Source organism: Peromyscus leucopus, chromosome 15 (genome assembly GCF_004664715.2).
Source record: "Peromyscus leucopus breed LL Stock chromosome 15, UCI_PerLeu_2.1, whole genome shotgun sequence".
Classification (NCBI taxonomy): Eukaryota; Metazoa; Chordata; class Mammalia; order Rodentia; family Cricetidae; genus Peromyscus; species Peromyscus leucopus.
In genome coordinates this window covers 26,647,755-26,669,545 of record NC_051076.1, presented here as the reverse complement: position 1 = coordinate 26,669,545, position 21,791 = coordinate 26,647,755, and the positions used below count along the sequence as shown (strand labels likewise).

At 41.2% G+C, this 21,791-nt stretch overlaps 1 protein-coding gene across 1 annotated transcript in view; it reads left to right on the top strand.

The window, feature by feature from the left end:
• Slamf1 (signaling lymphocytic activation molecule family member 1) overlaps positions 1 to 13,475 on the top strand; it is a 33,439-nt gene extending 19,964 nt beyond the window's left edge. Inside the window, exons 4-7 of the mRNA XM_028865640.2 lie at positions 797 to 889; positions 4,830 to 4,903; positions 11,057 to 11,152; positions 12,417 to 13,475. Coding sequence (XP_028721473.1) covers positions 797 to 889; positions 4,830 to 4,903; positions 11,057 to 11,152; positions 12,417 to 12,467 — 314 coding nt within the window. The 3' untranslated portion in view covers positions 12,468 to 13,475. The remainder of the gene's footprint in view (positions 1 to 796; positions 890 to 4,829; positions 4,904 to 11,056; positions 11,153 to 12,416) is intronic.
• The last annotated feature ends 8,316 nt before the right edge of the window (positions 13,476 to 21,791 follow it).

Sequence of the window (21,791 nt, the reverse complement as noted above, 5' to 3'; positions counted from 1 at the left end):
TCTGATTAAATACATTACTGTATAGGATTCACTATTTAAAGTGTCTGACTGTGAGGACTTAGCAACTGACCCCTACTATGTTAGTGAGCCATATATCTTGGTGATTGAGACAAAGGCCTTATTCACTCTTTTCCAAAGTGGTGTTCTTGATTTAAAAGAATTCAGCATAGTGGCTAGAGGAGAGAAAGCTACAGAATTTGGCTCTATGATTGCAAGCCTCAGTTAGCTTTGCCAATTTAAAATATGACAACTGACGGGAAAAGCTATATGCTTTTCTTTTAGTTGGAGTCTGGTGGGTTCAACACAGTCATTTGCATTTAAAGGCAATAATAGCGCTATTGTATTTATTTTTTTTAAGAAGAAAAGCAGATTTCTTCCTCCCAGTTGTCTCATGGGAGTAGTTTGGGGGCATGGGGACAAGCACACGGGACCGTCACATCCCTTTTACCAAAAATGGATGCATAATGCTTCAGAAGTTTAAAAATGGAGAAGCAGAGCAAGAGGTTGATTTAGGAGAGAGACGACAAGTTAATTTTAGACAAGTGGTTGTTAAAAAGAAAATGAAGCATTTTATTTAGAAACATCTTTATGAAATTAGAAATGTGAAAGTCAGGTATAGTAAGTGAGGTGAGGGCAATCTCAATGGTCTAAAGCTGGTCTCTAAAGCCATGTAAACAAATGTCTCCCTGGGGAGGCAGATACGGAAACAGAGCACAAGGCGCAGTCTTCTCACTTCTGGGTGGGGTATTTTTAAACCCACAGTGCATCTGAGATTGTCCTTTGACTTTTCTTTCAGAATCAAGCTCATGGATGCCATACACTGCTGTACCATTAGTGGTCATGATCACCATCCTGATTTCCACGGCAGTAATAATGTTGAAAAAACAAGGTAGGTCTGGCAGGAAAGGGATTCTTACTGGGCCTCCAGTGGTAAGCAGAATAGATCTTACACAAGCGCAGGTCACTCTCACTATAAGCACAGACTCAACATCACTATCGCTTTCTGCCTGGGACCCCCTGTAAAAAATACTGACTCAATAATACATCCTCACTCAATTCTACCCAATTTTAGTCTGTTGAGTCCCTGTACCAGGTTAAGGGAATCAGTAGAAGAAAGAGCCACAAGTGTCTAATGTGGAAGACATTATGCAGATAATTTAAATTCAGCACTGAGGTTTGACTTATACGGAAGTCTAATGGAATCGAAACAGGAGGCACACTCTACTAATACTTACTAGAGAAGAGAATTCAGAGAACTCTTGGATCCATGAAACATGTCCCCGGGTGGACCAAAAGCAGTAAGGCTGTGGTTCCAAGTTTAAAAGCTTGATCTTTTCTTCCAAATTGTCCTGTGATTCACTATTTCAGGGCCATGTGCACCCTCAGCCATACTGACTCCCACTCACCCATCTGGATCAGAGCATCCTGACTCAAACACCCTGGTTGGCCTTCCCTTGGGGAGCACAGAACACTACGCTTGTCTCATCACCGAGCTGACACCGAGCTCATGCCATTCTCAAGCAGATCAGTGTGATCCACACACAGTCTTCTTAGAAAAGCCCTTACCTCAGCACATTGAGGTTGGTTTTGCTTATATAAGATGTGGAGCACAGCACAGAAGCCTGCCTCTATCTCATTTCCTCCATCGAAGAGTTCACCGAGACAGTGAGGGGAGGGGGAAGTTATTCAGATAAAACTTCTGTTGAGAGCTTAGGGTCTGGGAGTGGATCCACTTAGTGTTCTTTATAAGAAAAGAGTGAGAAACGAGGCTGAGAAAACAGATGAAGTTTCCCACATTAGCCTAGCTAGCGAAGGTATGCTCTCCTTCCACACACATTCCTCACTGCATTCTGCTCAGCACATGGCTGAGCTCTGAGGGAGCAGTACTTCCCTTCCCACCAAAGCCCACTTCCCCCACCCTCAAAACACATCCCAGCTTTTCCAGGCACCATTTACACCTTGTAACCCAGTACCATACAAACCTACGCCAAAAATCTACATTCAGTTGCTGCGCACGCCACAAAACATTGCTCAAGAGATTCTGTTGGCAACGTGTAGTGGTATCTTCTCCAGAATCCTGCCTCACTCTGAAGAGTTTTAAGGTGGTTCTGGCAAGTTCATCTCCAGGAGAACACACTAGTCACAAGTGTGGACATTGGGTAGTGTACAATGAGACAAGTCTAGACTAACAGCTGTTTCCAAGTCTGAGGCAGGACGATCACTCCAGCCTGTGGATTCTGCATCAGCCCTGAGCAATATAGTAAGACCCCATCCCCAGATACACAAATGAACTCATGGGACTTAGACAACCTCCAAGTGCAGATTTTGCCACCAGTGATTTGTGTAACCAAACAAACTTTCCACCAACTGCAAAGTGAGGATAGTATGCCTTTTGTGGTATTGCAGAAAACACACAGTGGTTTTCCTGGATGATACATATGTATACACATACGTCTTTAGATAAATAAATCTCTTGATGTTAGTGGATCAATGTTTAAGTCTTAAGCCCCACAGGGAACTATCCCAGGAGATTCTAGAAACAGTACTTACAGCAGGCTTAAAGTTCTTGAAGTTATGGTCACATTAGACAATTTGTTGCTTCATGTGAGAGCTAAAAAAACAAAAATGGTTTATGCTCTGGTTTTACAACTACAGTATGTAAAGAACCCCATTGAGATGATTTAACCTGTTCAATGCAGCACAGTACATGCCAATGCTAGTTCTAAGGCTAAGATCTAGGGCTCAGATCTTTTTCATTATATCCAAAGACTTGGCTGACTTCAAGTCAAGTTGAGCTGGCTCCTCAAAATCTGTTTCTGTACTGAAAAAGAGGAGAAAGAGAGGGAGGAAGGGAGGGAGGGAGGGAGGGAGGCAGGGGGAGAGAGAGAGAGAGAGAGAGAGAGAGAGAGAGAGAGAGAGAGAGAGAGAGAGAATTTAAATTATCTTGATTCAGTGGTCTTTTTGATTATAGGGACAGTCCTACCCATTCTAAACTTCATCCTGATCTGGCCTGCAAAGTTGAAAGTTCTTGGAGTCTAGTCTCAATTTGTATCCCAGGCTGCACCTAGGAGGGGGCTGGGCAAGCAGGTCTCACTTTGAACACTAGTGGATCTGAAATCAAAGAATAGTATCTCATAGAAATACTTCATACCCTTCTACTACCCCAGCTGTTTCTGAGAACCTGAGAGCCCTACCCTCCGATTTTTCTTTTTCTCTCTCTGTCTCTGCCTGCCTCTCTCTCTCTCTCCTCTCTCTCTCTCTCTCTCTCTCTCTCTCTCTCTCTCTCTCTCTCTCTCTCACACACACACACACACACACACACACACAAGATTAGAACCATCAGGCATGCCATACCCACCAAGGAAAATCACACTGATTTCATTGTAATTCCTTGAACTTCCCCAGGAACTGCCTACCATTTCCTCACCGAGAACCACACCCTCAGTTGACACCTCCACCACACTCAGATTACAGGACTAGGTATTTCTCCTCCAAACCAAAGTGAATTGTTAGAGCTATTCTCTCAGTGGTGTGCTTCCCGGCTTTTGAAGAGGAGAAATGAATTAAAGTTAAGCAAGTTTGTCCTAAAGTCTATGGTTTCTTCTGGGCTGAGCTTCCATGGTCTGCGCCTAGATCTTGCCACAGTCCCTTGAAAGTCCTGTGCGGGTCAGTCCCTTCTTTTCCCCATCCTCACCTGTGCGTGATGCATCCAAGGGAAGTGGTTCGGTGTTAGAAAAGGTGAAGAGGGCCACTGTGGCATCACGAAGAGCCTTCTGTACACATTTGAAGTGACAAGGTCAAGTTACAGCGACACATGTGTAGAATGGCACCTTTTGTGTGAAAAAGAGGAAAACCTATAACTTAAATCCCATATCTAAAACTGTGCCATCCAATATTTAATTGTACTACTATTAAGTAGCCATTTCTCGATTTCACTTGTCACACAGTTCAAGAGCTCACCACTTGTGGCTATTAGTCTATGCAGAGGGAACATTTATGTCTTCACAGAAAGTACTCTATTGCCCAGAGATGGACATATGGAAAACTTTTTTAATTGGTTACTTCTGGGAATGAAATGAAGTTGGTTAATGAAGGAGAAGAAGTTATATGTTATAACCTAATGTATTTCTATCTAATTTGAATTTTTATGATGAGGAGTTTCTTTATCATTTAAAAAGGAAAACTGAAATGTCAGCTAAAAACTAAACTGTTTCACATCTCATCAATTTACAGAGGGCCCAGGCTCTGGGCTGGTTTTCTAGACTGTGAACAGAAGAATGACACCACTGAACTGTTTTCCAGACACTTTCAAGTGGATCATCCCACCTACTGCACCATCCCACACACACTAGCAAGCCCTCCAGAAATAGGGAGATGAGAGAGCTGTGAGTGAAGCAACATGTTACCAGATGGAGAATAAGAGAAGCGCTATAAATAGCCAGCAGTGGCCTCAGAAAACCTAGAACCCTGTTAGGGGAGCAGAAACACACAAAAAAATAGAGATTAAAGTAACTGGATTGTACAGTGATTAAATAGCACCCAAAGCCGGGAGTCGCAGTACATCCTGGACATTTGCTATCTGCTAGTGTAACTGGTGTAAATGCTTTACAAGTATTATCTCATTTGTTTCTACAATAGTCTCATGAGAAAGGCATTTCGAATTCCGTTTGATGGTAGGGACACAGTGCATGGAGGCTGGGAACTAGCGCATCCTTCTTGTGGCAGTGCTGGGGGAAATAAGTAGAAAGGGGTGAGTAAAGGCCAGACAGGACTGAGCTGGGGGCTCACGCTGAGGACTAGAGGAGGGTAACCACTATGCTTCTTCACAGGTAAAAAAAACCACTGCCAGCCACCAGTGGAAGAAAAGAGCCTAACTATTTATGCCCAAGTACAGAAATCAGTGGTAAGTTCTATGCTCTTCTTGGGGCTTTCTACCATAGTTCCTACAGGATTCCTGTCTGGGCCACCTTGAACACATCCATGGTTCTGCAGGGGTTCTAGAGTAGATGGAATTAGGGAAGCAGAAGTCAAGAATAAGAGCTCCCCTAAAAGTTATTGAACCTGTATCACTAGAACTCTATATTGTTTGAAATAATGGAAAACACTGAGCAATCTGGGTCATGTGCTTCTTCATAATAATGAGATGAAGTTTGTAAACACATGACCGTGGACTCTTTGAAGCTCTGGCATTCTAGGAGTCTATACTACATGTCCTCAGACTCCCTTCCTGAAGGGTGCAGGCTTGGGGAAAGAAGGGGAGGTGTGAAAAGGCTATTGTGTGGCATGCTGGCCTGATCCAAATGAAGGTATCTGCATAGTACGATTAGGAGAAATGGAGGCTCTTGAGGATTCCAGTCAGTGCAGGGTTCAAACAAAAGGTGACATGTTGAATGGAGTGGAGAGAGAAACAAAACTGAGGTAGCATGACCACTGAACTAAGAAGGGGGTGATGGGAAAACATGAGACATGATGGAGTCAGGGAACAGACATGTTAGCAGTTCGAGATAGGGAGCCTACAGGATCCTCATTAAATACTGCTATCTTCCAGACATAGTTGGTTTTAGGGGATTTTTAAGCTCATAATTGGGCCATTTGAGATGGTGGAGGAAACATATCCTTGAGTAAAGATTATGAGGGTAAAGGTAATTGCATAATAATACATTCATAAATTCATTTCTGAGGACCAGAAGGCAGTCCTGGGCTGATCTCTTTTTGCTGACCATGATGGTCTGATGGGTTTATTACGTCATTGTCTTAGAGTTTTCTTGCTGTGAAGAGACACCATGACCACAGCAACTCTTAAAGGAAAACATAAAGGAAAACATTTCATTGAGGCTAGCTTATAGTTCAGAGGTTTAGTCCATTATTATCATAGTGGGACATGGCGGCATGCAGGTAGACATGAAGCAGGAAAAGATCTACATCTTGATCTGCAGGCAACAGGAGTTGTCTGTCTCACTGGGCATGGCTTGAGTATATATAAGACTTCAAAGCCTGCCTCTACAATGACACACTTTCTCCAGCAAGGCCACACCTCCGAATAATGCCGCTCCATATGGGGGCTATTTTCTTTCAAATCACCACAATCATCATAGACTCCTATTAAGAACATACCTCCATTTAAAGACATGAGAACCCCCAATGGCACCCTCTCACCTAAATGTTTGCTTAGCTGAGGCAGAGTGTGTCTTTTAGAATTTGCTTCTCAAGAATTACAAAATGAAAAAAGTTAGGATTGCATCAAACCTATTGACCTACTTGAGAAGGAATTGCGTCTTTCAATTTGAATCTTCCACCGTAAAACGCCAACCACATGAAGCAACAGAATATGGCCAGTTCCTCCAGAAAACCTCTGTACTGCAACTCCCCGTCTCCTCCCCAGAGATGACCACTATCCTGGCTTCTAGAAATACGAATGATATATTTCTTTTCTTGAGCCTCATAAAAATAGAGTCTGTCAGTATTTTTTCTGGCGTCTGGTCATAAATTCATGCACGTCTTTGAACTCAGGATGCATACATTCTCATTGGTTTATCAATGTGTAAATATGCTGTTTTGCAATATATTTAATCCAGTTGATTATTAATGAGCATCTGGCTATTTCCAGTTTAAGGTCATTATGAAAATTACAGTACTGAAATTCATATGAATGTCTTCTGGTGAATATATCTACATGTTTTTATTGGCCACATACCGAGAAGTAGATTTGCTGAATGATAGAGTATATGGATTCTCCAATTGACTGTTTAAGGCCAAATTGTTCTTCAAAGTGCGTGTCAATTTACTTTTCTAGTAAATGAGTTTTAATAGTTGTATATGCTAGCCAAATTTTTTTTGCTATCAGCCCTTTTATTTTATCCATACTAATGGAGGGTCTTATTATGGCTTTGTTTTTCTGGTAACAACTTTTCATATGTTTATTGCCATATAAAAATCACCCAACTTAAATCTCATATTCATTTATCTTTGAGTTTTAGGCCTTTTTAACAAATGAGTATAAACAAAAAAGCCATTTTAGAGTTAAGCCCTTTAGAGGTTAGATCCATATCGTGTGTGGATTTCCTTTGTAATTTCTCAGCAAAACCTACTGATAAAGAACATTTCTTAATGTCATGCTAGAGCAATTTGGTAACCTCTTCCTTTACAGTTATTACTTCTTATAACATTTTTGAGAAATTTTTCTCAGTGCTAGGTAATAAAAATATTCTTCTGGCATCCTCTTTCACATTTATTTATTATATACTTGGGAAATATTTCTGAGTTTGGTGTAAGAGGAGCCAAGTTTCATTTTTTCCCACATGGATATATTCTACTGGTCATTTGTTGCACAGAATATTCCCTGACTGCATGTCCTATTCATTTTAATTTGAGGGTACGTGTATGCAGAGCTCTATTTGATGTTCTGTGTTCTGCTCCATTGCCCACTGGGCCAACTGTCTTGATTAGAGATATAAATTGTGATAACTGATAAAAATGAGTCTTCCCATTTGTTCTTTTTCTTCCAGAGTTCTTGACCAATCCTAGTGCTTTGATATATAGTTCAAAGTCAGTTTGTTAAACCCCTCTCACCAAATCTTGCTATAATGGAAATTAGCACCAAATAGACCATTGAGGAGAGGAAATAGCTTTATAATTTTGAATCTTTCTCTATCCTCTCTGTACATCTTGATTGGAGTTTTATACCTTGGTATATTGTCAACATTGCCTTTTTCAAAAATTTTAGTTTCTAGCTATTTACTATTGACATACCTTTTTTAAAAATATTGACTTTGTATTTGCAACACTGCTGAATTGATTTATAAGTTCTTGCATTTGTTTGCAGATGACTGTTTTTTTCCTACACCACTGTATCATCTCTAAAGTGTTGGCTTTTCTTTTTTTGTTTATAAACCACATAGCCCTACCTGATTTCCTTTGGCCTACTTCACTGGCTGGGCTTTCACACGTGGTGGTGAACAGAAGTAATGACACAAACATTCCTGTAAAACTCCAGATTTGAAAGGAAAGACTTTACTACGCCAGCATTAAGCATACAGTTTGCTAAAGTTTTCCTAGTGAGCTTTTTTACCGCTTTAGACATATTGTCAGGGCCTAGAGATTACTCAAGGGTTAGGAGTGTATACTGTTTTTGCAGAGCACTTGGGTGCAGGTCCCAGTCTGGTAGCTTGCATCCACCTGCCACACCAGCTCCAGGGGATGTGACGCCCTCTGCAGGCACTTGCTCTCATGTACATGAACCTCCACACAGACAGCATTCCCCCCAACACACATATAATTAAAAATAAAATAAATCGAAAATAATATTATCAGGCTAGGCACGGAAGTCTATGCCTGTAATCTTAGCAGCTAGGAGGCAGTGGCAAGAGGATGGCAAATTCAAGGCTAGCCTGGTCGACGTAAAAAGTTTCAAATCAACATGGGCTACCTACCTGCCTCAAAAATTAAATGAAGAGAGAGAGAGAGAGAGAGAGAGAGAGAGAGAGAGAGAGAGAGAGAATACTGGAATATTGTATTGTCTGGGGCTAGTGCTTGCTGGCAGTTCCAGTGCTGGAAGAGACGGGTGGGGCGCAATTGTCTTCTATTCTGGGTCTGCTGGACAGTTTATCACAAGCTGATGTCCTGTGTTATCAACACTCTTCTTGCACCTGTTGAGATGTTGAGAGAACCTTCTGATTGCCTTTCCCTCATTTATCTGCCCCTGTAGGAGTCAAACCTATTTTGCACGCCTGGAGTAGAACAAATTTAGTTGGTCCTTTAAAACATTGCTGGATTTTGTCTCCCTAACATTTTGTTCAAAGTGTGCCTTCCGTACACACACACACACACACACACACACACACACACACACACACACACTTAGTTTCTGGGTGAAACTGGCCTGTCGTTCTTCTTCCTCATAACGACTCCGTGAGGTTTTGATATCGTGATTATGCTAACCTTACCAACGGATGAGGCTGTGTTCTTTAGGTTAGACTGCCATAGCAAATCATTACCAACTAAATAGTTTAAAAAACAAGAATTTCATTTACTTCAGTTCTGGAGATCACAAATCCAAAATGAAAGTGGCATACTGGCAGGCCCCCAAGCCCTCTGAGATCTCTTGGGATCAGCCCTTACCTCCATGTGATCTGATGGCTCCCAACTTGAGCAGCTGTTGGTTTGTGGTTGTACCCCCATCTCTGCCTCCATCTTCAGGCTTTTCTGTCTGGGCCTCTGCCTCCTCCTTTCCATCTCCTAGGACATCCTTCCTCATCTGAATGTGGGCCCACTCTGACTCAGTCACCTCACCTTCACATAAACCTATGTTATGTTATGGTGAGTTATCTTAAGATACACAAGATACCTTATGTATCTTATCTACACCTCGGCCTCGGCCTTAAGGCCACACAGTGACACACCCTGACTCTGGTGGCATGTATCTTTTGGTGGCTGCAGTTCAGCTCACCAACAGATGTGTTTTCTCTCTGTGACTCTCTGGAAATGTTTGGGTGGGATTGATCATATTTCTCCCCTTCTGTTTTTGGCAGAACTTATTGGTGAAAGTCTCTGAGATTGGAGTTTCTTTGATGGAGGATTTGTTAATTATATTTTTATCATTCAACTTTATTCTGTATTGCACTAGTATTTAAATAACTATTTTCTCTATTTTTAGTGGCTATCCTAGAAATTATAAAATACATACCTGACTTCTTTGTTTCTAGTTTTTGTTTGTTTGTTTGTTTTTGGTTTTGTGGGTTTTTTATTGATGTTGTTTTGTTTTTTGAGACATGGTTTCTAGCCTTGTCTGTCCTAGAACTAGCTGTGTAGATTAGGCTGTCCTCAAACTTACAGGAATTCACCTGCCTCTGTCTCCCAAATGCTGGGATTAAAGGCATATGCCACCACTGTCGAGCACATCCCTGACTTACTAACATACATTTGCTGCTTTTATTTTTCAGACTCCAGTACAAGACTTTAACTACACTATACTTTTTCATCTTGATTTATGTTATATTTTTATTGTTTTTTAATTTATATGTATTTTAAATATATAAGATATTATTGCTTTACATATCAATATGTGCAGACTTACCCACATCCTTACAATTTCCTTCATTTTTAATTCCAGCACTCAAAGGCAGAGGCAGGTGGATCTCTATGAGTTTGAGGCCAACTTTATCTACATTGGGAGTTCCAGTCCAGTCAAGGATACACAGACCATGTCTCAAAAAACAAAAACAGAACATAATAACATAGAAAATTAAACAACTGTTGGTTATCTAGCAGGAACCACTCCAGGACTTATCATGGCTCCTCCCTTACACTGTTATTTCAATGGTTTCCATTCACAAAGAGTAGCAAAAATAAGTTATATACCTAATGTAGCTCCAATGTGGTATCCCTGGAAATGTGAAAATCAGTTCCTCTAACTGAAGACATGAGAAACAAAAATGTGCTACGATGTTAAAATTTTGTTTAAAGTGATTCCTTATACCTAGATAAAAATCTTAAAGGGAAATTCAACAGCATTTTTTTTTAGTGATGTTTTAGTACAGGTGATTTTTAGTACAATCTTCTTTGTAAAATTTCCCAATTGAATTAGAACATATAAGTTATTTACCCCACCTTTCATCCCTACATTTACATCTGGTCACCCTAAAATTCTCCTAACCAAGAGGAGAAGCAAAGGGTGCATCTGTGAATAAAAGTTGATTAATAAACTGTTTCCATCTGCTCTTCACCTGTCTCGTCCCCAATCAAAAATTTTTCATTAAATTACATTTTTCTACAAACTGTGGTATCTAAAAAATGTACAACGAGTGAGATGAACATCTCTTTTCTGAAACGCTAACAAGGGATGAAGTTGCCTTGGAAGGTTGTAAGCCCCAAGATGTCATTCTGGGAGTGGCTATCGAAGTGAACTCTGGGGAAGTTTGGGAGAATTCTCACCAGGAGGAAGTCACAGCAGGCAACCAAGGAGCTTTTGAACTTGAACTGCTTTTCCAGCTGCATGGGGAAAGTTGGATGGGACCCAGCTTTTTGCTCAACTAATTTGTTTCCTTTGCTTCTCTTGTAGCCTCCAGAGAAGAAACTTGATGATGCCCTGACAGATCAGGACCCCTGCACAACCATTTATGTGGCTGCCACAGAGCCTGCCCCAGAGTCTGACCAGGTGAGCATCTCTGCCCCTCTTCACTGGATGTATGGTGAGAGGCAGAGAAGAAGGGGATGAGGGTTTTTGTTGTTTATTTATTTTAGGGTAGAGATGAAGTGAATCATATTGGTGAGCTGTGGACTAGGAGCATAGTCTAGACCACACAAGCAGCAAGGAATACTTTGGAGCCGTGGTTAGTTAGGACTTGTACAAAAATCCTTCATTCGAGCTCACAGGCTGTGAGCCACTATCCACTGACTAGTGTTTCTCTGAGAGTCATCAAAGGACTATATCTAAAATACCTGGCATTCTTGTTAAAAAACAATGAACAGATACCACTTCTCTCATCCACATTTGGATCTCACTAACCCCTATAAGAACTCAATAATTTAGACCTCTTTTGACTTCCCCAAACTGTACCCCAGGACTGACAGTAAGTAGGAAAAGAGGAAGATGGAGAGGGAGAAAATAATTGCTGAAGAATATTCAATGATGGGTATTTTGATTGTCAGCTTGATTGGATTAAGAGGTACCTAAGAATTGGTAAAGCACACCTTTGGGTGTGTCTGTGAGGACATTTCCAAGGGCAATAGATGGTGAAGGTTCTTACCTGATTAACAGGTTCCTGATCCATGATGTACTACTCATAATACAATCATACTGTTAGGAAGCGGTGAGTCCTAGCTGGAGGGAGGAGCCTACCCATTATGTCCCTAAAAGAAGATATATGTTGCTCTGGTCTCTTTTGGTATCCCTCTTTACTGTTTCCTATCTGCCATGATGTGAGCTCTCGTATTTTTTTTCCCTCTGACTCTCCTTGCCCTATGGGAGGAGATCTATTATATTTCTGTGACCAAAATACCTGAGTGAATAACTTGAAGGGAGATTATTTTCGGCTTCCAGTTTCAGAAGATTTGGTCTATCCTGTGGGGAAAATGTAGCAGAGCATGGCATGGCAGATGTCCTGATTTAAAGGAGTTTCTTCCAAAGGAGAAAAGGGAAGAGAAGGGAGGGCAGGTCAAGGCCAGTCTTCAGGTAACTGGGGAAAATCTCTCATTTCCCTGATGGCACACTTATGCTTGGAAGAGAGATATAGCCCCATTTGCAGGTAGACATTTGGAGACCTGAGTGCTGCCTTTAGCAATGCCCAGACTGTGATAGACTCTCAGCATAAAGCTATGAACTCTCAGCCTTTCCTTTTCTCGGGGAATGCTGCTTCGTTCATTGCCTGTGAACCTCTCCTCTCCATGCCTTCACTCATAAGCTGCTTCTTTGCCCACAGGAACCAAACCCCACCACAGTTTATGCCAGTGTGACTCTACCAGAGAGCTGACCCACAGAGACCCAGTGAAAGGACTTTTTGGAGGGAGAAGAAAGGATCGAAGGACACACTGAACTTGGCCCTCGGTTCCAAGTTCTCCGTGACAGACACCGCACATCTGTACCCTTCTCCGAACAATTCCCCGGTGATAGATCTGCACAGGCGCACCTGTGAAGTAGACAAGGAAGTGAGGCTTCCCAAGTAGTCAGCCTGCTCTGCAGCTGACGCAGACATGGAACAGAGAGCCCTTGATGCAGCGTTCCATCTTTGCTGTAGCAGATAAAATAGATGATGGGAGTTCAGAGATCTCACTCTATGCTGGGTTGGATAACAAAACCCAAAGACAAAAAGCCAGGACATGAAACATCTGTCTCAGATGGCTGAGCACAAGGCACAAAGTCTGGAGATGTTTCCATGTTTGGCTCTCTGTACTTTACTCTAGAAGCTGATCTTGATCACCTTAAGACCTGAGCAAGCCTCTGTGCCTCAGTTTCTCTCTCACTCTCTGGATGAAGAGGGAGTGAAACCAAGTGGGAAGAAGAATGAATTCTTTGTTGCCTGAGGTCATTTTATAAAATAGCCAGTATTTTATTTGCAAAACTCAAGTTAGTAAGTCAATAGACTGAAGATGGCTTTGGAGTCGAAAGCTTTGAACAATAGGACGGAAACCATCCAAGATTCTTTAGAGTGAAGTTCTCAGCAAACAGCCTTTTGTTTGCCTCAAAGTAGCAAATGTTTGGTAATGCTGTGATAAAGTAACCTGGGATACTCAGAGGAACTTGTCCCACAGAGTTTTTCACTTCTTCAAAGGACTTTTGAACCTAAGTTCTCTGTTTACTCCCTTGAGAAAAAAAAAAAACCTGGATCCTCAAGGTTCTCCCTCCATTTGTTCTAAGCCCATTTTACAACCCAGACCTCTTGTGGAACTGTAGGTCTACCAGGCACTTCCTATTCACTGTATACCTCTTCATACTAAATTTATCTTCAAATAGAAAATTAAATTATTTTGATTGAACAGTTTCAAACGATCGGATGTACAATCACTTAGATGATAAGTTGTAGGCAGAAAAAGTCTTTCTATGTAAAGTCCTATTTTCTTCATGTTGTCTGCCCTCAGAGAGGCCATCTTTCAACTTATTGTCCTTCTTGCACAACTTTGGCAAATGCTTTAAGAAATAACTATTGTGGAGCTGGGGAGGGGTCTCAGTGGATAGCAGTATTTGCTTTGCAAACAGCAGGATCTAGGTTCAAACTCCTAGCATCCATGTAAAAAGATGGGCATGACTGAATGTACCTGTAACACCTCGACAGACAGGCCCTAAGACCTCGCTGGTTAAAGGGCCCAACCTGTCATAAATGTCAAGTCCCCTGAGAGTGACAGAGGAAGACACTAACATCCTCCTGTGATGTTTTCAAGCACACCCACCTACACACTCACATGCATGCACTACACACACACACACACACACACACACACACACACACACACACAACATACACCTACACATGCATTTTTTAAAAACCTATTATATTATTGCATAACAAAGAACACCAACTGCCCAGCTCAAAACTCTGATGTCCCATTGCCCTGTGCCTTTCTGTATTTAGACAATTTACAGTGTAAGTCCTGTTGCTCCATGTATCCTATTTTGTGGTACTAACTTCTATAAAAGGGTCTCTAATTATAATCAACAAAAGCTAACTTAGGATTTTTTATGTAAAAAAACTATTAAGAATATGTCAGTTTGGTTTAAATAACTACTAGGATATTCTGAAAAACCTTCTTTATTAGTTAGGGTTCTCTAGGGTAACAGAACTTGTAGAATGAATATATATATATATATATATATATATATATATATATATATGGTTTATTAGAATGACTTACAGATTGCTGTCCAGCTAATCCAACAATGGTTGGCTGTGAACATAAAGTCCAAGAATCCAGTAGTTGCTCAGTCCACAAGGTTAGATGTCTCAGCTGGTCCTCAGTAGATGTTGAAATCCTGAAGAAGTAGGCTCTAATGCCAGTGAAGGAATGGATGTGTTAGCAAGGAGAGGGTAAGCAGGCAAAGAGCACAATTTCCTTCTGCCATATCCTTATACAGGCTGACAGCAACAGGTGTGGTCCAGATTAAAGTTGTGTCTTCCCACCTCAAGATCTGGATCAAAGGCATGTGTCTTCCCACTTCAGATCTGCATCAGAGGTGTCTGTCTTCTTACCTTAAAGGTCCAGACCAGAAGTGGATTCACCCAAGCAAAAATCATCTCTGTTAGGTGTACCCTCCATTTCTGGATTGTAGTTCAATCCAAATATAGTCAAGTTAACAACCAGAATAGCCATCACACTCCTTTGAAAGTAAAGAGGATAGAGGAAGAATAGGCTGGGGTTAGGGCCATAGGTAAAATTGCAAAGCTACTCTACTAGAGATTGCAAAGCTACACTGGGTGCCGCTATCTTATGACCACTGTCTACAACACTGGGCATAGGCCACTGCCTTCTGCTTCTGCCGCACTAGTGACATGATAATAGTAGTTGTTCTTGCTTCATTGTCCACCACCAAAATGACTGCTCCCTCCTTCATCTTTTCATCTCTAGCTTCTAATTCAAAGTTTGACACCAGAGTGGCCAACCCTAGCTCACACGTCCTTATCTTACACCTCCGAAGGAGGTTACAAATTTGCTATCTGGAAGCTTCTACTTGTATAGTGGCTGGTAAACTGTACCTTTTATGAATTAGAAAGTTCCCCAAACAGAAGGGAGGCTTAGATGCCAGAGAGACCAAAAAATATTCACTATATGCCCTTGCATAATCTTAGACCAAAGAATTTCATTAATTGGTTGAAAATGTCCTATTTGTACAACATATTTTGATTGTATTCATCTCAACTGCCTTTCTACAATTCTCCTAGGAACTCACCAACCCATTTTCCTTCTGACTCAATGCCCTCTTTTTTATTACTGAGTTCAGTTAGTGTTTACCATGTGAGAATGGGTGTGGAGTCATCCACTGAGGCCTTGGGCAACCTATCAGCAGCCACATGAGCTAAGGAAAAGTAACTGCTCCTTTAGTAGCCATCAACTGTCAATAACTCATCAGCTAAGGATGGAGCTTTGGGAGCTCCCTCTCTCCATGGTAGAATTTTGACAGGTTTGATCTTGTGCAGGTCTTATGCAGACAACCACAACTGCTTGTGAGTCGATGTGTGCATCAACCATATCATGTCTGGAAGACTAGCTGTCTATTCTGAAAACCATGGAGCTACTCAGAATGGGGGTGTATAAAGACTAGAGTTATGAGATCTCATTCATTTACTGAAATTCAGATGACTCTAGAAGATCAGCTCCTAACACTTGGGTTTTTCCTATGGCTGAATTTTACCTGACGGAGAGGCAGACACCAAGAAGGAGATTCCATTGCTAAACTTTCCTGAATCCCTAGACTCCAGACCTCGCTGAGGATGGTGGCTATGTCTTAGAGGCATTCTTTTTAGCCACCCATCCAACAGTGCTTGGCCTTCCCCCCCCCCCCCCCCGAAATCCCACACATGGCTTGCAGGGGGAAAGGAAGAGAACCCTTTCCAGTACTACACTTGTGTGCTTCAGTCTTCCCAGAATGGGCCTGAGTGAGTCAAACTCACCTTTCCCTCAGGATGACTGCATTAAAGCAAAGGCTACAGTGACAGAATTCCCCACGTTGCTCTTCCAAGGTTGTTTCCTTTTGACCAAGCACATCTGAATTCTGCAGAAGTCAGAAGGAACAGACCCATTCTCGGTTTTAAAAGGCTGATGCTCTGATGCCTGGGTGGAGTCCTCAGCTTCTTCTGGAGTAGCACAGCCTGTGTGTGATGGTTACAGGGTGCACATGTTGGCTGGGAAGACACTGGTGCTCATCTCTCCCCCCCACAAAATTTATGGTTCTCCTACTTTAAAAAAAAAATTCTTTCTATGCATCCCATGTCAACTTTGAACTCTCAGTCCCCTGATTCCACCTTCCAATTGCTGGGATTACAAGTGTGTGTTTATAGTTCTACTTTTGGGAGATTAATAAAATATAGTTAATCCACCAAGAGAGGCTCACTTCAGTCTTCCCTGTCGTAGCATGGCAGTGTGTGTGGACATGTTTCCCAGCCCATGTCTCTGTAGCTTTTGTCTGTGAACACCCAAGGTAGCTGGCTGCTTTGGTAAGATGAGTTGTGAGGCTTTTGCTCCCCCAAGAGAGTGGACAAGAGTGAGCCCAGGGCCTCTCCCTCTGCTAAAACCCAGGATCCACCCTCCTTAGAGAGATAGAACTCTGTCTAAGGAGTACTTGGTTTTTGTCACTGGCACAGTAATCCCCTTCTCTGAATTCCCCCGTCCCATGCTAAATTCCCCTTGTAGAGAAATCTGGAGCCAGATTTCTTGACTGACATTTGGGGCTGGGCAAATTCTTGTCACTATGGATCGTTCTGCTTAGTTAACAGCATTCTTGTGCTCTACCCACTAACTGCCACTAGCTCGTCCTCTATTCCCCCTTCTCTACGAGTGAAGGTACTATTCAAAGCTAGGGCACTGCCTATGGCCTGAGGCCCTGAATTTGAACCCCAGCAATGAAAAAAATCAGTGACCCCATATATTACTAGATTTTGCCAAGTGGGCAAAATATCCAGTTGAGAACCACTGACCCCTGGACCTCTACTTAGCTTCTAATAAACTAAACACACTGTATTGGTCAGGGTTCTTTAGAGCAACAGAATTTATAGACTGAATCTCTCTATACATATAGAAGGGTGGTTTATTAAAATGACTTACAGGCTGTGGTCCAGCTAATCTGACAATGGCTGGTGTGAATAGAAAGGTCTAAGAATATTCTTGCCAACCAAGAACAGACATCACAAGTCCACCCTTTGTCAACTTGATACACAATTATATCTACTTTTTCTGATTAATTTTCAAATTAAAACAATAACCAGGTCATTAGAGTGCCTAAACACAATATAACAAGTACAATCCCAAAAACACTGTATATTTAACCAGGTCATAATTATGACTAACATGATATAATTATTCTTCATACAACTACAGATACATTATAAATCTAGAACAGGTGGCAATGTCCCTTGAGGGACATTCTTTTAGTATCTCAAACTTAAATATGATAACTATTGATGTTCTCTTAAATGACGTTACATCGCGTGATAAAGAAATTGAGGAAAGAAAACACAAATATCCGTACAAATGCATTCTTAACAAAATACAACAGAAACACTCATGTCAACTTCAAACAGCATCCCTATCTGGCACTGACACCTCAAGTGTCATAGAGTCTGCTGGATCATATGGTCCAAATGATGGAGCAGCCTGCACAGCAGCCTGGACCTGTTGAAAAGCCTCCTCCTATTCCAGGCCCACACAAAGCTAGCAGCTTACTGAGTCATTTGGTATATGGGCCAGAGAAACACACCCTAGTGAGGAATGTGCTTTCTCCAGAATCCAAATAGGCCACTAAACATTGTGCTTCTTTCTTGGTAGTGGATGGGTCCAGGTGCAATAACTTATCCTTGACCTCAAAAGGAATATTCTTGCATACCCCACACCACTGGACTTCAAATAATTTCACTGAGGTAGAAAGCCCTTGAATTTGGGTTGGATTTGTTTCCCATCCTCTGATTCACATGTTGGTTACCAATGAGGTCAAAGTGGTAGCTAACTCCTGCTCACTTGGTCCAACCTGCATATTGTTATCAGTATAGTGCACCAATGTGATATTTTATAGAAAAGACAGATGATTGAGAACCCTAAGTTATGACACAAGGCTGGAGAGTTAATATACCTCTGAGACAAAACAGAAAAGGTGTACTGCTGCCCTTGCCAACTGTAAGCAAATTGCTTCGGTGGTCATTACAGACAGGTACTAAGAAAAAGGCATTTGCCAGATCAATAGCAGCATACCATGTTCCAGGAGATGTATTAATTTCCTCAAGTAAGGACACCACATCTGGTACAGCAGCTGCTCAGAGTCACTACCTGATTGAGTTTTCGACAGTCTTCTGCACTGGCCAGCTAGGAGAGTTAAAGGGAGATGTGGCGAGAGCCGCCACCCGCTTTCATCTTTCAAGTCCTTGATGGTGGCACTCATTTCTGCATTTCCTCCAGGGATGCCATACTGGTTTTGGTTCACTATTTTTCTTGGTAGAAGCAACTCTAAAGGCTTCCATTTAGCCTTTTCCAACCATAATAGCCCTCACTCCACAGGTCAGGGAAGAGACTAGGGAATTCTGCCAACTTCTAAGTATATCTATCCAAGTTATACATTCCGATACTGGGGAAATAACCACAGGATGAGTCTGGGACATACTGGACCTACCATAAATCAGACTTCAGCCAAAACTCCATTAACCACCTGACCTTGATAATCCCCTACTTTAACTGGAAGGCCACAATGTTTCTTGGGATCTTCTGGAATCAGCATCAATTTAGAACCAGTATCCAATAGACCTCATAAAGTCTGATTGTTTCCTTTCCCCCAGTGTACAGTTACCCTTGTAAAAGGCTATTGGTCCCTCTGGGGAAGGACTGGAGAAAGAGTAACTGCAAAACTTTTAGGTGTTTACCAAGGTCCTTCCTCAGGAGAACCTATCTGTCCCTCATTCAAAAGGTTCTGAATCTGCAAACTGGCTAAAGTCTGGAAACTGATTCATGGGGCAAGGTTCTCTTTTGCCATGATCCGATGTAGCCTTTCTTTCATTTGTTTGAGAATTTTTCCACTTATGCGGATTAAGCAAAAAATCAGCAGGCTTCTTATCTATTTCATGCTTGGGAGCACCATGATTGATTAGCGGGTACCAAATGTCCAGGTGAGTCACGCCACCATAAAACTCACTTTGCCTGTGCTGACCAATACTGGTTAGGCCATTATGAACATGGCTTTGTGTATGCTACCCATGGCGATGACTACAATCACCCTGTCCTTGTCAATTCAGTGCTGCCACCTGGCCCCTGCTACCTCAGGGCCCAGTGAACCCCATTGCATTTAAGTCATCCATCTGAGCAACAGCACCTCCAACCTTAAGGGCTGGCACAAGAGAAAGAGCCACAGCAAAACTCTTCATCTGTGCTGGTGCCCCTGTCACCATTTTGTATCTTATAGGATTAGTGAAGGCCATGTCTTCTGGACCTTCCCATTGTGGAGGATTAGGTTTTACACAACATATCCACTCTAGCATTGCAATTTTCCAGAGCCATAAAATCTCTTCATCAATACTAAGCCAAGGGAAGCAGGCATCTCCAGCTCCTTTAAAGCAGGCCATCTTTTGACAAATACTTCAGTCAACCATTCAAACACATTGTTTGGCATCTTTTTTTTTTTAACTGTGGGAGCTTCCATATTAAACTTAGAACCTCTACTCAGAGGTCCCGTATCAATAAACTCAGCCTGATCTAGTTTTATGTTCCTTCTGCAATTACCCTACACCCTTAAAATCCATTCCCACTCATTTCTCCAGACTTCTGCTTGAATTAGTAAACTTATTAAGCTCTTCAGTAGCACACTGCACCTCCTCATGAGTCTACTTTCTACCTTTCTTCTAGGAGCCTGCTGTGTCTTAAGTCTGGCTGGAGGTCCAAAGGCAACTATTGGTAGGCCTTGAAGGACATCAATATTGTCTTCCTGGAATTTCCTGCAGAGAAAGTCACCACTGGCTTAGTAGATAATGAAGGGTTCATTTCCTCAGTCAGAGGTGAGAAGGGCAGTATTTCAAGGGGTGGGAGTGATGGTACTACTTAGGTGAGATAAACCCTTGAGAATCTGGAGGTGCGAAGTTCTCGGCTTCATGAGGACTCTCCCACACATCCCCATCCTGTGTGACAGGATCTCATTCTGTACCAATTAGGGTCCTTGCTTTAGCTGCCGATACACTCCCAGGAGGGGACTTGAATTTTTCCCAGTGAGGGCTATGGCTTGATTTTCTGCAACTTGAGCTCTGTGGCTGCTGGAGAGAATATTCTTTTCCAGGACACACTTCGAAAGGTTCCCAACCTGTGGGCCAAGACCCCCAAAGACCATTGAAAAACACAGATATTTACATTACAATTCATAACAATAGCAAAATTGCAATTAGGAAGTAACAATGAAAATAATTTTATGGTTAGAGGGTCACAACAGTATAAGGAACTGTATTAAAGGGTCTCGTCATTAGGAACGTTAAGAAACACTGCTCTAGATTGTTTATATGCATCTGGAGCTGGTCACTTTTTATCATTAAGTTCATTACCGTCTTTCACCATATTCTTAGATGCTAGAAGCTGATTAATTTTATCACAGAGCTCATCCCTATCTTTTGTCACTTTATCCAGAGATGCTAAGAGCAACCAACCAGAGTCATCACTTTCCTTATTTTCCCACAAACTGTCAAAAGCTTCGTATACAGTGTCACCAAATTCATTGCCACTCACAATTGGTGAAACCAGGATATCAAGTGCATTTATGTCCTTAAGTTTGTAATATACTTCACATCATGGGTTTTCAGTACTAAGAGGTTTTGGTAGCTGTAGGTGTTGGTGAATTGAAAATCCTATTCCAGATACCTAAAAGATTGTTTATTATACTTCTATTGTTCTAGAACCACTTCTGCATTAGTGGTGAAAAAATTTCACCAAATTTTTGTATTAGTCAAAATTTGTATTAGAGTTCTCTAGAGTAAAAGATTTTGTATTAGAATGAATATATATGATATAAATATTATACATATATTTATATAATATAAATATCATACATATATTTATATAATATAGATATTATATGTATAACATAAACACTATATTATGTATTACATATATATACCTATTACACACTATAATAATTATTATATTTTATATTAGAATACATAATATACTGCATATATTATGTATTACAATATTATTATATTATATACAATATTATATAATATGTTTGTATTATAAATATTTATGTTATATAAATATAAGTTACTTATATTTATATCTTATTTACTTCTAACATTTATGAATTTTAGTTAAATTATGTGAATATATATAATCCCATATATATACATAAATGTATGTATATATATATATATATATGATTTATTAGAATGACTTACAGGCTGTGGTCCAGCTAACCCAGCAATGGATGGCTGTGAACAGAAAATCTAAGAATCCAGTAGTTGCTCAATCCACAAGGTTGGATGTCTCAGCTGGTCTTCAGTAGGTGCTGGAATCCCGAAGAAGTAGGGTCTAATTCCCCATGAAGGATTGAACTTGCCAGCAAGATGAGCACAAGCAGACAAAGAGCAAAAGCTCCCGTGTCCTTTATGGTTTCTAGCAGAAGGTATGGCCCA